General features: G+C 36.8%; 2 protein-coding genes across 2 annotated transcripts in view; both read left to right on the plus strand.

Annotated features, from left to right (window-relative positions):
* Positions 1 to 16,590, plus strand: part of LOC129575682 (uncharacterized) — a 203,090-nt gene that overhangs the window by 142,018 nt on the left and 44,482 nt on the right. The window lies entirely within an intron of this gene.
* Positions 1 to 16,590, plus strand: part of LOC129575718 (acetylcholine receptor subunit alpha-like 1) — a 165,887-nt gene that overhangs the window by 81,268 nt on the left and 68,029 nt on the right. The window contains exon 4 of the mRNA XM_055459668.1: positions 7,422 to 7,534. Within this exon, the coding sequence (XP_055315643.1) occupies positions 7,514 to 7,534 (21 nt within the window). The 5' untranslated portion in view covers positions 7,422 to 7,513. The remainder of the gene's footprint in view (positions 1 to 7,421; positions 7,535 to 16,590) is intronic.

Here is a 16,590-nt window from a genome sequence, read left to right on the forward strand (position 1 = left end):
ATTCATCGGCGAAGAGTCAATACGTTGTTTTTATGCTCACGGGTTCAAATGATTAATGAAACCGGATCGATTTGTTGAAGAAGAACGAACGAACGAACGATGCTAAAACCAGAACAATTAAGTTTTGCTCAAATTCGTCTTTATTCTTCCCCATTTCGTCCGATCTTGGATAAAACCGGGATTTTTGCAAAGCTCAACATAAACCGGAAAAGGGTTAACTGGTTTTTATTTGTGTTTGCTCTACGCTTGTAATATTAACTGGAATTCGATTCTTGTGCGGCCTTCGATTGAGATTGCAACCGACACGAAACGATACTGGACGTGATAAATTATTATGTTCCATTTTTTTCTCGCTTCAGCGCAATTTTTTTGCACTGGTCTCTTTCTCAAAATGTGAAAAGTCGTTTGCACAGGCTGATCGGTGGTGGTTTTGAAAGCGTTGTGTAGCTTAACGATTTGAAAATATGTTCTATAATCAACAGTATTTAATTGATAGTTGTGAGTGTCTGATGTGTTGAGACTTCACTTCAATGTTGCGATACAACTTGGAAAATCATTCAAAACATCTGTTACCCTCGGCCGAAATTTATGACACACATTCGAGACTGTGTTGTGCGCTGCTGCTAAGATGACGCTAACGCATTTCACGCATATGGCCTATGTCTTACATATGAGGCCTATTCCGCTACCAACCAACCAAACGAACGAATGAAAGCGAAATGATAAATTGAAGAGAAAAACATGGGGATGTGTGTATACACATTCCGAGGCTGACTGCAAAAATGGCAAGAAACTGTAAGTTACAATGGCAAACGAGCTACCGGATGGTGAACAGTGAACAGCTTTGTGACATGAGAATACAACCAAGAAAAAAAAAACTTGATTCACTCGGAAAACTTCATTTACGGTGGCGGTCTCAAGTGATGGGAAATAAGAAATTCACCAAAAAATTATGTAGAAGTACATAAGTTTGGGGATTCTTTTCTTTCACTCTCTGTCTTCTTTTGCATGATTCTCACTGCTGACATAATAGTTCGTTTTGCAAATCTACACTGGGCCCAGTGGCACACGGGGAACGATACGCTTTTGTGGCCTTACACACACACATACACACATCTCTACAGTCTACACACAACACGATAGGAGACAGAACAGATGAAGAAAAAAAAATCAGAAAAAAAACGAGAAGAAAAGTTGCGACAATGAAAATCCATGGCATGTGTATGTCTGCGTATTTTTTCGTATGCGCATGTTACATTGCCGTAATGAGATGATATTTATTTTATACAGTGAATGTAAAATAAGCCCGAGGTGCCATATCTTTGGATAAATTCGTGGAAATACAAATAAGAAACGGCGGTTCTTTCCGCTCAAGGTTTGTGGTGCGTTTATGTTCGCATTCGCTTTCTTCACCAACTTCATGGTAAAAGACACTGTTATCGCTACGAAAAGGAGCATCTAGAGGTTGGTGCTCCCTTTCAAGTAGCACACATTTTATCGTCGGTTTTTTTTCTGTGTCCACATTTTGCCATTAAAATTTTGTTTATGGATATTGGTGCCTCACAGCCCTCACCTCCTCTCCTGTTCTACTCGGCATTTAGGTCTCTTTTTGACATGTTTTCTTTTGGAACGCGCGAAAATTTCTTTCATCTCCTTTCAAAAAGTCGGCTTTTCCTTGGCAAAACAGTGACACGACGAGGTTTGCGGGCAGCGGAATTTTTTTTCGCAGAATTTTCATCCTAGAATTCCAAATAGATCGCTGAAAAACAAACGACGGTTCACATTTGCATACACTTTACCGATCTCAAATTTGCTTGTACGTATAAATGCGTGGAAATATTTGTTTAGCTAAAGAGAGGGAGAGACAGAGAGAGAAAGAGAAAATGGTGGTTTTTATTTCATTTTGACGATTATGTCGCTTTCAAGTCAATTTAAAGTACCAAAAAAATGAAACATTCTAAACCCCGGCCATTTATGGTCTCAGCAAAAGTTTCACCATTGACTTTGTGTTGGAAAACAATTTCATTCACATCGCAGAGAAGTTGTTTTGTGCTTGTATGCGTCACGAATCGTGACTCACGATTATGTTTGTTGAACCATGTGTTTGGATCGACGCGGACCGAAAGAACAATAGCAAAGGGTGTGAAATAATGATTATGAAATAAATGTGATTGCGTCGAGTGTGCACATTGCACAAAGACTGAATGTGTATCACATTGGAGCGTATATGTGTTTGTGTTGGAGTTGGTGTCGTTTTTGTTTCACTATACCCCATAATTTCACTTCTTTTTAGCTTTTCTTCTCTCATATGATACTCGGCACTACTTCTGTTCATACGTTGTGGCATTCATGGCAACAACATCGTGCAGAAATAAGATATCCATCCACTCTACTAATCGGAGGAAGTTAAAATCTAGCTCCCACACAGAGAATATCACAGAATCCAGTCACATCGAGCGGATGTTGTCGGAAGAATGAACAGATCTAGAACCCCTTGCACGGCTACGATTTGTTCATTATAATTAATTATTCAATAATTTTATAAATTAACTCCAAGTTCGTCGTCGTCGTCGTCGTCGTCGTCGTCGTCGTCGTCGTCATCGTCAAAGTAATTAGAGCCCCGAATCAAAAACACAAACACATGCCATATGTTTGAATGTTGCTGCTGCCACTGCTGCAGCTTCACTCACTCTATATTTATGTACACATACATGCAAAAACCCTGTACTGTACAGTGTACACACACACGCACATTATTTTTATAATATTCCACATGGTTATAAAGTAGATCTTACTCTGGATGGCAAATGCTGTGCTGCTGGTGCTTTTTTACTTGGCCTGTATATGTGTTGACTTTCTGTGTTGCTGGCGTCTTTTCTCGCTTGGTTGAATGCGCTCGTTGTGTTCACCGGATATAGAATGTCAAAAACAAATTCAAATCATATAATAAATATTCGCGCCCCGAACGCCGAACAAAATACGCAAGTACTTTGTGAGTTTCATTTCAGCCGATTGTTTTTCCTTTACACTTTTTTCTCCGTCGTTGGTTAGACGAAGAACGAGCGAGACAGCGCGTTCGCACTCATCCAGCTCGAGTGGAGCGACGCTTGAATTACGTTTCTCGTACACATGAAATGTAATTACAGCTCCAGCATCTTGCAAATCTTTTTTCCACTCTACCCCATAAAGAAGCTCATTAAGTCCGTATAAATCACAAGTACGAGACATAAAAAGCGAAGTTGACACCGACTTTTTCATATATGTGATATATAGAGTGATTTTAGCAAATCACGGTACTAACATTTCTCTCGTGCCAGAGGGAGAGAGAGAGTGAGCGAAGTTTTTTCATGAAAACAAAGGAAGTTTTGAAAGTGCTTAGGAGGAAATTCATTCGTCATCCGAATAATTACGTTGAAAATGGGCCCGACACATAAGACACGGCCGCATTTTTTCTCGCTCTCTCTCTCTCCGTTTTTTTTTTCTTCTGATATCGAACACACACTTTTTTACTCGGCAAACATTAACGTAAACGTGTGTGCTTCAAAGAATTTCAAATTGTAATACATTGCAAAATGCAAATTCCACACTTATTTTCCTCTTTTGGCGTATAAAAACACTTGACGAACGAAAAATTCTTTTCATCCCACACGAAACGGTATTAGGCGTGGCCCAGTTTTCTTCTCATTCATTCTCTCCTCTCTTTTTCTCGAAAATTTTGTGTGTACATTGCTCCGGTGATTTTCTTTTTTGATGCTGTTTTTCCACTTCATCTGTCACATTAGTCGATTATTTTTCACCGGCATTTTTCTTCGTTGCCTCTCTCTCTCCATCTCGACATCGAGAGTGTTACCTTACGAAAAATGTGCATTCGCCCGATGCTTTGCTTCACACAAACACTTCAATTGCAAACGAGAAAGACGTTTGCTGGTGCGAATGTAGAAGATGGTTCAGCATTTTCATGAATGGTGGTTTGCAAAATTTTCGAATGAATGAATGAAGAAAACTGAACAACAAACATCTAAATCAACGAAAACATGTGATTTTTCTCCCTCTCTGCCATACCAAAACATTATGTCACTTGCAATAAATGGCTTACCAGAATTGGTTCACTGAACCTGATGGAAAATATACAATGTAGTTATATATATCGGGTCGAGTTATTGAGCTAACCAGTTTCAAGTATGAAGCAAGTGCAGCTTCATTGCATTATGCTCTTTAGAAAGTGGTTGAAGTAAATGATTGCAACTTGTGCTCAGCATACACCTATTTTATCGCTCGGTTTCATGTGAATGAGAGAATGGAAAAGATTTTCTATCAAATTTCACAGACACACACACACACCAATTCACACCAACTCACACCAACAAGCTCACTTTTAGAAAGTATTAGTTCCAACTGAGTAGCGTTATTCAATTTCCTGGACGCTTTTTGGCACAATGCACTCTGTCTGCACACAACTGAGCACACAGAATAATTGCATCTATTTATATGAGCCTTTTAGTGCTTTTACCGTGCAGCGTGCACACAAATGGCCACAAACAATCAACCAATTCTTACAACCGAAAATATAATACGAAATGGTGGTTGGAAAAGGGAATTTACGCCTACAATACTCGTTATATGATTTCAATTTAAAAGCAATCGGGCAAAACAAATAGCGAAGATTAATTGCATTTTGAACGGGCTACACAATACTCTCCAGCATTCAACGCATTGTAACAGGAATTCTAGCATATTTTCTTCACGTACGTTTTCAGCATGAAAATTGTACACAATCGAAAACTGGACATAATTCCGTAATGAAATATTTTCATTAGTTTAGTGCAAATGCGTAAAATAGAGCTTAAGTGTAATCCATTACGTTGAAGTAGATGGCATTTCGGATTGATCGAGCAGAATGCTCATTTGATTGTAACGCTTTTATTTTATTCTTAGATCATCTTTGGATTTATCGTGAAATCCGCTTTTGTATATTAGCGAAGAAAAATCGATTAAACCATTAAGCAAACTTCTATTATGTTGTCCGCTGTTCACAATGGTTTCGAAAGCATCTGACCGAGCATTGTACTAATTAGTTTTTGCGCTTTGCAAGAAACGTTATTGTTTCACCTTTTTTATTCATTATTGCGACGACATTCATGCGTCAGTTCATAAATCGTTCTAACGACAAATTCATTCATTACTAAAAAAAACTATTTTTATTTGCTCATGTTTTTGGATAATTTTAGTGGACCAAACACACATACATACGAATAAAGTTTCATTAATAAAGTGGGCGAAATGCCATGAACTTTTAGTGGCTGAAAAATGAAAGATAGAGCGCTTCAAAAGGCACATACATCAACCCGATTCTTTTCGTCACACACTTTTCCTGCCTGCGTGTTTATATTGCATAAAACAAGTTTTTATACTCTTTCGAACATTGCGACAGAGGCAGGCCATACGCAGCTGTATCAGATTTTATTATCTCCCGGGGATCTTTTATTGCTAGTTGCCTTGTTGAAACGGTATACAGCATTATAGCAATAAAAAAATATATATAAGAGGAAAGAGCTGTAAATGTGTTTCTTTATTTCATTCGAAATAAATGAATAACAGAGAGGGCGACAACTGAATGGAGATAATAATAATCACAATGCCAACAACAAAAGGCGGTTGGAAAAAATGGAAAAAAATTCACGCACACAGTCGACATACTAGAGCGAAATGCAAATAAATAAGTGGAAGAGCAAAACTCAATGCGACTACTGATGCTTAATTCAAGGGTTTTTTCCATCGAGCGTTTTTTTTTAAGTGGAATTAAGAACCAAAAAAATAGCACCAACAACAGAATGATAACCCATTTGACAACAACAACACAGTTCAGAGTAGAAGATTTCGTTTGATGCGACAACTTTTGCTTCTAAAATTTCATCCAAAACATTATATCCTCATTTGGAGCCTTCTTTCACGGTATTTGCAAATTAGATTTTTGCAATGTAACAAATTTTCGGTCTTTTCCCAAGTATTCCAAACAATTTATAAAGAAGAAGTAGAAGAAGAAGAAGGAAATCATCAAGCTTTGAAAATTGTATGTCTTGAATATTTAATAACGTGCTGCGCTTCACAATGAGGCGCTGCCATTTATGCCTACGATATTGTAGAAATGGAAGAATGTTTTTTTCGCTTGAAAGGCGAAGAAAAACCATCTTGCTGTGCTTTTATGCCAAGTACACGCATATCGCACACAAGTCAACATTCCATGTTAGCATTCCGCCAATTTTCCCACAGCCTTTGTTCCATTCTCGTTATCAAACCATCAAAAGTCTAGTCTTTTATGTTTTTGAAAAACGATTTCTGGTTAGCAACCATAATGCACCCCAATCTCCATCCACTTAGAGCGAGTTGCTAGCGTTTTGTGAACGGGTATGTGTTAGCTCCTTAGCTTATTGATTAAATTAAAAGTTTGCGGCTAAGAGCATGGTTGGGGGCGATGAAAGAGAATTGGTAATGAAAGGAAAAATGGAAAAGTTTTGGATTTTATTGACTAATGCCTGCACGCGCTATTGTCATCAATACTTTTATTCTGCGGTTGAATCGATGAGAAGTTGGTATAATTAGAACGATGCAAGCGGTACAGTCGCACATTTCGGGAGCGAGAGATTTTTTCCTGTTGTTGTTCGTTGCCTTTCATTTGATTGATTCTTTCAGCAATTCAACTTGAGATTTGCTGCAGATTCCAAAATGATTGCTCAAATATATATTTTCTCAGCAGTTTAATAGCGCAATTTGATACTGAAATCGTAATCATGTATCAGAGACATGCGAAATTCCCATCTAAATTTTATTTGATGTGTTTCCCCTTCGTTGATACGATTATACGCTTTTTACTTGGAAATTATGATTTCCTCATTGACGCGAAATTTACCACTCAACATAAAATTAATGGCAAAGGAAGAGCAAAGAAGATGTGAACTGAAAAACAATTTAATTTTTAATATGAAATCTGATAGTTCTAATGAATAGAACAAAAAAATAGAAAGAAGAAAAAATTGGTTTTTAGTTTTCATTTATATCAACGTCACTTGCAATTATGTAGGTATTTCTTGTATTCTCACGTGAAAAAAGCCGTTGCAATTTCGAATTCGAAATAGTCGATATTTCGGCGTGTGACCAATCACAGAAGGGAACATTTTAGTAAGATTTATGCAAAATTATTCGCAGTATAGCTCGTCTATGTGCAGTATTCGTGATAATACACAGCGAATGGGCACCACGTAAATGCCGTGAAATACGCATAGTACGAATAAATCGGCACATACTTCGATTCGTGGCACATACATACTATGCGTTATAGCGCATATTATTCACATAAAACGCATTTCTTTCGAGTTAAATGACCCTAGCTAATTTGTTCTTTTTTCTCTCTCCCTCTTTTCCAGGTAAGTTCCAACCAAATGAATCGTATTACCATTTCATGCCGTACGTATACGACCAGAAACCATGCAATCGATCGCGTAGCCATCATTGCTGAATGATATGGATACGAAGCATTGTAAGACTGAAAAAAAAACACACAAATATTTCTAACTTTTTCATTTGATTCATGTAGATGAATGTTCATGTGTTGTTAACACACTAGACTTTGCCAAAAGATTATGGACGATACGAAAAACTTGATACACTTCATTCGCTTAAGGAAGCGAAATTAAATTTGGTTAAACTCTGCGTAATCAGTGTCAAAGTTTTGGCACAAAAAACGGAAAGATTTATTCTTTTCCATTGTTATATTTAGCAGAAAACTTGTTCATATCATTCAGTGCGTCAAGAAAACGAAATTTTAATCTACCTCTTTCTTTGCCATTCAGTACTCTTGCTCTTCAAGTTCTCTACCCTCATCCAATTGGAGACTTAAGTCAAGCAACTTTTTATCTATCAAATTCTTTTTCGCTTTTCAAGAACATTTCATATCACTCTTTATCATTTTGCTTTCGTTTCGACATAGATGTTGAATGTCATTCAACGCCACTAAGCTGTAGACATCTCTCTCCGGCTATACGACAAACAACAGAACCAACACTGAACATGAAAGTGACATGTTGAATTGTGTTTGTTTCGTTAGTTTCAACTGTGCCGCTACGAGAGGTCACTTTTGTCGTTTCTTGTTGTTATGTTACATGTAAAATCAATGGTATTAGACGAGGATGCGTTTCAAAAGCTCCAAATTCCGAGAAATTTCTTTTCGTTACATTTGTTTCATTCGCTCGCTTCGTTTCCTCCTTGAGAAAATACGACGAGACTGAAACTTTATCAGCATTCAACACAAAACGAACACTTTTTTGATAGTAAATTAAAAATTTCTCTTCACATTCACTAGTTTTGATATCAACGCACAGTTTTCAAATGTTTCGAAATTATCGAAATAACAACATCAACACGAAAAAATTAGTCAAACAGCAAATTCTACGAGTGATGCTTTTCAATCTGATTGAATAAATGTAGTGAATACAAAATATTGTAACATTCAAAATATCTTTTTAACAGAAATAAAACCATTTACACTTTTGAATGCTTTTCCCCTTTCTTTTATAATTAACTTATTTGCACTTTTTTGAGTTGCTATGGTTTTGACTGTTGCATTGTTTTAATCATGAATTAATTCGTTGATGAATACATGTGAATACAAGTTGACTTGTTAAAATGGAATCGTGAACCATTTCAACAATTTGAATGACCAAGGGGATAGACACAGTTTTCTAACGTACAAGTTTTGACGAATTTGTCTCATTTTGCACCGAGTAGTTCCGAGTACATCTATGCATTTTAAATGTAAACTCGAAACTACTCAAAACACTCAGTTGACTTTGACAGTTCTCTGTGTATACAACACATTACACTGAACCAAATGGCACCGAGTAGCACCGAGTAGAATTTGTGTCCAACCCTTTGTGAATGACCTTTGTTTTTTATCGCTTCCTACAATAAACACTGTTGGACGCGATAAATGTTGAAAACATATTTCGATGAAGTGATTATTTATTTAAATAAGAAACTGATTTTGATGGGGCTAAAACATGTAAAATATAAAATCAACCACATTTCAGAACATTATGCATAGTTCCACAGCTGCATGGCTTATGCTATGAATGATTAAATATATTTTTCCTGTGATATTTTCTCTAGAAGTCTTGACAATAAAAATACCACGTTGAGTGGATAAACAAGAATTCTTCATTAAAAAGGACTTCAATTCAAAATTTGCATAAATATTTAATATTCGGATTCGACCAGAATTCAATTTGTTCAGAATTTAGTATTTCTTCTTTTTAAACAAAAAAAGTGGGCCATTTCGAATGTTATACGTTTGAAATAACCCTGAATGCAAGTGATTGAATTAATTTTATATCATTTTGTGATGATTCTTCGGAGATCCGAGTGAATCTGTAGAAATCGCATCAGTGATACGATATCCCTCAAATGCCACTTGGCAACAAATCCAATGTGGAAAATCCTCAATTAAACTTAAAATGCCAAAAGTCAAGAGCAGTGTTCGTGCAAAATTCGTATCGGTCAAAATTCAACAAACATAGAGTCTAAACCGATTCAACGTTGTACATTATCTCAGCCATGATAATTATGCATTTTTTGTGCTGGCCAACAGAAACGTGAAGTCAAAAGGCATGTTTTTTGTGCAATGTGATAAAAACGGAACGGGATTTTTTTTCGGAATCTGATGGATAGAAAAATAGTATTCAAGCCATGTAAAATAATACTATTTGTTGGTTGTGGCATTTGAGCTGAGAAAAACTTTTATTTATCTCAAATAGTTTTGTGTTAGAAAATATGTTCTGAAAATTACATATTTCTTTGTGCACAAAGGTAGAGAAAAAAAGGGAAGTGGAACGGAAGCCAAAATAGAAAGGCACGTACAATTTTGTATGAAAATAGTTGCTTGCGAAACAATGTTGGAATGGCTTTGCTCATTTTTTCTCGCATGAAAAATGGCTAGGGTTTTCCATTTTTGGATTTGTGTTGAATGGTCCATTCCAATGAAAATGCCGTGTTGTTTTTCAAATGTGGATAATTGAACGCTCGGACAGATTGCAGGTACAAATGTTTTTTTTTTGTTATATGTGAGTGCCTCACATCGCAAACTGGAAAAATGCAAACATTTCTGCAAATAAATGGTATTTAGGTTACTTTTCTACGGATAAAAGATTTGCTAGATCATTCCATCGCCATTGGAGAGTTGCCATTCAATTGAATTGAGCTGGTGAATTAAATATACTAATCGAAATACAGCGAAATTAGCATTTGCACTGTTGAAGTTCAAGAGATTGCAATTTTCATTCAATGTGAACGTTTTGGTTTAACGTAAAATTACGTGTTGTGTTTGGGCGTTTTTTCCGTCGCTGTTTTGTTTAATTCGATGTTAGTTGATGTTCAGGAAGCTTAAATCCGATTAGATTAAACTTTATCTATCCGTCCAACATAGAGCTCTTCAGTTTAAAATCACGGCTTAACAGCACGAAAATTGAAAATTGTAGCATTTTCGTTCTTTTTTCCTCCCTCTTGTAAATAGGAGGATTTCAGAATGATTCCGCTTGTATTTCCGAAAGTGAGCAAATGAAATGGATGAAATGCGAGTTTAAAACGAACGCAAGCGTCAATTCCAATGAGCGTGTCTAAGAATCTAGAGCTTTGAATCGTCATATTGAAATGAGGCACACGAAACTTTGGCGACATATATCATATTATATATGTAAAGGAATGGCGTAAAACAAACAACCACACTTGATTACTCTGTGTGTAACATCTAAGCGTACTGGGCGCATTTTAAAACTTTATCAAGCTGCGTGAAATCCGTTTGTTTGTATACTTATAAATATTGTATCATACGCCATGAACTGCAACTCATCTTCATGGATAACAAACAGTTCGACAAAACCCCATTAGCGATTCGCAATGAAAACACTGTGTCTGAAAACTTTTGCCCGTTCAATCCCATGCCCCACACTCTTGTTCACTGTGTCTGCCACACAGTCAGTAGAAGGCATCCGAAGTAAGATCTCCACGCGAATTTGTTTTGAATTGAAATTTTCTTGCAGCGATTTTCTGCGTGAATTATTTAAAGTGCTCATCACACAAATAGCAACAGCGTATTCGATTTCGCAAATTTATTTTCAAATCGGTTTTTGTTTTTCGGTTCATTACGCAAAGCAGAAATGGAATGATTGCGATGGAATAAATAGATAACGCTTGAGATGCGACAACTTAAATGAAACTCTCGGCTGGCGCAGCGTGTGAATCCCATTAGACGGGATGGAATTGAAGATTGGACTCAATTCGAGGGAAAAAATGTAATAATACAATGAGATTACAATCATATCAACTGATAGACTGTCCGTCGCTTTGTCTCTTTTTTGCATTGCCCAAATGATTTGACGAGACAGACCATCCGATTGAAGCTCGGATCCATTTTCACAGCATTATGTCCATGTAAAGGAGCAGTGTTGATGAAACGAATTCACAGATCGATTTTCACACAGTCTGAGTTAGCATCAATGGATCGACTCCGGTTTCACATCCAATTCAACTCTACCTCTCGCTCTCACTCACTCCTTCTCTCTCTTCATTCCTTTGTCTTGCTTCACATCGAACAATAAAATTATGCGCTCACACAATAAAGCCATTTATGTGGATTTCAACTGTTTATCTTTATTTATTATTATTATTCATAGCAATATTCTCGTTCTCTTGGTTGTTGCCTGCCATCCGAAACCTTTTTTCAAAATCAACTTGCGCATTTCATCTCGTTTTTGTTACGTTTCTCTGTTCAAACAGAAGCAGAAAAGAGACGAAGAAAAATCCCTGGCTTTGTTTATATTTTGAATCGTTGGATATGCTTGGTTGGGCTGGGCTGGACTATTAGTAATCTTGCTGATGTTGCATTTTCCACACATGTGTGTGTGTATGTTTACACAAACAACAATGAAAATTGCGCATCAGTTTCCAGTGCACATTTTTCGGCAGCTCGTACAAACCCAACGCATGATAACATTCAAAGCAACTGGATGAAAATCATATTTTGTGATGTGTTTGCGCGCGAACAACGCATATGTAACCGATTTTTGACAGTGGCGGGTCGATGGCTCCCAACGTTTGCTCGCTTCCAAAGTAATTTGTTTTGTCACCGAATTGTGTATTGACGTCACACATCAGCACTCAAACCGTGTTTCACGCTTTGGTGCTCCAGTAAAAAGTAAAGTCATGTATATGGCTCAAGCCGCTTGCCATAATCAAAACAGTCGAAGAGAAACAATATCAGCATGAAGACAATGCGCAGTGAGTGAAGCGAAGTACCCAAAAAGTAGTATATTACTACAGCTTTTTTCCCCCGAATGATCTTTTTTCTGCTGGCCTCACATCTCGTGAATATGTAATAAAATGAAACCGAATGTGTGCTTTTTTCCCAGACGAAACACAATATAATGTCAAGTCCAACAAAAGCGAACTGTAATAGTTTCATAGACGCTGTTTCGTAGCCAAAATCAAATTTTATTGCATGTTTTTGGGATTTTCTTCAATTCGAAATTCAAAGTTGTTCACTGAATGAACAACATGGAATGAGTGTTATTCAACAACCATTCTAATATTAAACTGTGCAATGTCATTTGAAGAATTTTTACTCCGACGAAGGAAAAAAAAGAATTCGGAAGAACGAATTTTGTATTTTTTGAATGAGTCGAATACAATGCGCTCCACCATTATCTAGTGTGTTACTAAAACTGAATTGAAAGAAGAGAAGGAAAAACTAATTTTCTGCATTGTACACACATAATGTTTGCTATGCCACGTCATCAGGGAAGAAGAGATGTCGACGGATTTTATTTTTTTCTTTCGTTTTCTCAATTTTGCCAACGAACACTGTCAGTTGAATGAGAGCTGCTGAATGGCAATACACAAGTGCAAAAGTCAGCCATCAGCGAATAGCAATCTGAAAAATGCGGTTGGTTCATTTTCATTGTTTTCGCTTCATAGATACGGTAGTGAGCCGAATGTAATAGCATAGCTCCTCCACACGATATGTGCTCGCATAGAAAAATGCAATGTGCAAAAATGGAAACCGGAAGACAAAAGCGTTCGAATCCATTTGAATATTTTGAAATATGGAACGCCGAAAATACCGCGCATACTAAATGAGTGAGTGAGTGAGTGAAACAAACCAAAAAAATGCGACCACATTTTAAAATAAGGAAGCTTCTAGTCGAGATCACCATGTCTTACACTATGGAACGCTGTATTTCGTTGGGGAAATGGATTTTTCTCTTACTGCTCTTTATTTGTTTTTTTTCGTTCGCCCATTTTTCAAATGTGAATTTTTCAGAAGATATAATCGCATGATGCAACCGCAATGGCCGTCATCATTGTCGAAAACAGGGAGCACACGGGAGCGTTGACTTTGATTTGAGTCTAAAACCGCAATTTCAAGTTAAATATACGGAAGATGCACACGCCGAATTGAATCAGTCGGTGTTTGTCTGTGAAATTCGGTTGGAGGATTAAATGCGAGTTCGTAGTAAAAATTCTACATTTACCTAAGATTTCGCGGGAGAAAAAACTTTAATAATATTGAATATGCTGGCAATAGGTTGACTGCTTGATGTGACGCATATCCGACCACTGTATTACACTAATGTGGCAGCAGCAAATACCACGTCTCACCATTTATCCCATTTTTTGCCGTCATTCTATGTGGCCGCTATTTGCCGAGAATTTGCGTCTTTTAAACATTTTTTTTTCTTTTAAAATCCACATTTTGTGTTTCTTTCGTGTTATTTTCCTTCCGCCCGGGCACAACATTTCAAACCGGAGAGAAAAATATACACATAGCCAGTCATTTAGTATTCAGCATCCGAATTTGCAAAGCTATCATTTTGCGAATGACGTGATTTCACATCAACTGCATAACGATAGTGTGTGTATATGTGTGCGTCTGTCTTTGCATGTGACGCGAGAAAAACGCAAAACAACAACACTCATAAAACCTAACGATTTCAAAAAGAATACACGAACGCAGTCACTAGCTGAGTCTGAAGAAAAGAAAAAAATGAAAAAATTTAAAAATTAACAAAAATAGATATTACCTTTTTCGAGCTGATGGTTTCTCTTGTGTTGGAAAATTGCGAAAATTCCGTTACAAATGAGGGAAATCGTATAATGACAGAGCATCGGAGCGGGGTTTTACTTCGACCATGTTTCCGTCCCATCTGGCTTTACTTTTTTCCCTTTTCGTTTGTTACTTCTCGGTCTATTTCTTTGCGTTTATTTGCCACATCTTCCTCTTGCTCGATCACTTGCTCGCAACTAATCTATTATTCATTTGGTGCAACGGATCCATTACAACCGAGCATTTTTTTATCAGCATTCAAAATAGAGTAAATTTACAAATTCCTTGGCCATCTTCATTTTTTTTGCTCCTGTTGTGAGCTCTGACTTTTGTTTTTATTGAATTTGTTTGAGTGAAAAACTTTTAAACACAATAATGCTCTCTTTTCGAAATAGCAACTGCATACGAAATTGTTGTTCGGAACAACTTTTCTAAATGCTGCATCGAGTCTACCGAAAAACAGGTAGTTTTTCAGTTTGAAGAAAGAGCGAGAGGGAGAGAGAAGAAAAAAACCGAACGGAAATTCAAACTACTTAAATTAAAGCTTGCGTCGTGTTTTTGTCGGTTTTCCCGTGAAAAATGTAAATGAAATTCTTGTGATGAGAAATGTTCATTGATCTAATTTCAAGAACATTTTTCAACTTCAAACCGAACAGAAACGTTCAACGAATTGTAATGAATTCATTTTCAGTGAATGCGATAGCTCAAAAGATGAATACCGATTATCATTATAAATGTAGCGCCATTTTTATTCCATCGTTGTCCATAGCAATACAAGTGGTGGCGAACAACGACAAAAATGCCTGAAAGCGACATGAAAGTATTTGTTATCTCTTGGAAATTCTTCGAAATTATGAACACACCTTACATGATTTGTTTGCGATTCGGAAGAAAATAATGAAATGTTCACAAGCGAAAGGAACATTTCCTTTTTTCTTGAAGAAGGAAAGAAAGTAAAAGAAAATGAGTAAGAGAGAGAGAGGCAGACGATGAAAAACAAATGTTCAAAATTATTTTGGGTGTTAGCGATATCAAGAAAACGAACAACATGGTCCATGGTGCGATTAAACAGAGCAAATGGGTGTATAAATTCAATGGAATATCTTTTGCCTTTCTTTTCCGAACTCAATCTTCTGTTTGCTGAACTAAAATACCGAAAAATAAGTATACAAATTTATTCAACTGATGTAAATATTTACACACAACAGCAACAACAGCCAAATACAATTCTGAAAATATTCTGGTGGATACGCACACTTGCAAGCTATTAGTGGTGGAAACAATTCGGGATTTTATGAGACGAAAGAGCAGAAAGAAAAATAAAAATCAACTCAACGACAAAATTGCAAGAGATGTTCAAGTCTTTGGAAACGATAGAACTTTGCTATCGAAATGAAACTCGGCACAAAATTCGTGTAACGAAACACTGCACGAAAAAAGAGTGTTGATAGAACCCGAAAAAAGACAATTCGTGCTCATCCAAGACCAAAACGGGGGACAAAGAAATAAAAATGTTTAGTGCATTTTTTTAGCTGGCTTCTTTTAGTTTAAATAGAAACAAACAATGAATACGAAAGTGTGGGAAAAAACAGAGAATACGAAAGTGTGGGAAAAAACAGAGAATATTTGAAAACAAATCACTGACAAAGGGACATTGAGACACTTGAAGAAGAGTATTATTGGTTGCGAGCTGTTGCATATTCGCGACGATGCACATCGAAAGCGTCTTTGCCTTTTTTGTTGTTGTTTGCATGAGCAGAAAAAAAGAGAAAACAATTGATGATGAAAATAAGCGCGCCGAGTAAGCGCAACCGCAGCGCTCACATAGACGTCTCTCGGAGTGTCACGGATCGTTTGGGCGGAACACACAATGATGGTGCAAGATATTCAACAACAATGCATCGCGTTAAGATATTCTGTTATTGGTGTGCGGAAAATGCAGCAAATATTTGCTTGTTTTTTTACTGCCAAAGTGGCTTTCATTTTCCCGGGTGTTTTGTAATTTACGCGATGCGGTCTCTTTGTTTTTCTCTTCACAGCTTTCACGCTTTCTTTCTCCCTCCATCCATCTGCCGGTTCTCGCAATATCCCGTGTTTCTTCTCTCGAATTACTTACAACATACACCAAATAAACGGGTGCTGAAACCCCGTGAAAAAATGTGGGAAACTATATAAACCAGACATAAAACATTTTACAGAAATGTTCTTGTGAATTTTGCATCATTTTTATTACCGGATATTGTGGGTTCGTAATAATTCGCTTAGTTGTTTTTTTTTTCGCTCACGAAATGACAATGCATCCAAGTGGGATCGTGAGAAGAGATGAGCAGTTATATCTGTGAATAAATGGCTCGCGTAGAAAATAAGATTAGATAATGATGATTGTGATAAAAAAGAAAGATGCATTGAAACTATGACCATACGAATCCCTTAACGAGAGC

The sequence above is a fragment of the Sitodiplosis mosellana genome, unplaced genomic scaffold (genome assembly GCF_009176505.1).
Source record: "Sitodiplosis mosellana isolate CC-2019 unplaced genomic scaffold, AAFC_SMos_1.0 Smas_scaffold_1, whole genome shotgun sequence".
NCBI classification, from domain to species: domain Eukaryota; kingdom Metazoa; phylum Arthropoda; class Insecta; order Diptera; family Cecidomyiidae; genus Sitodiplosis; species Sitodiplosis mosellana.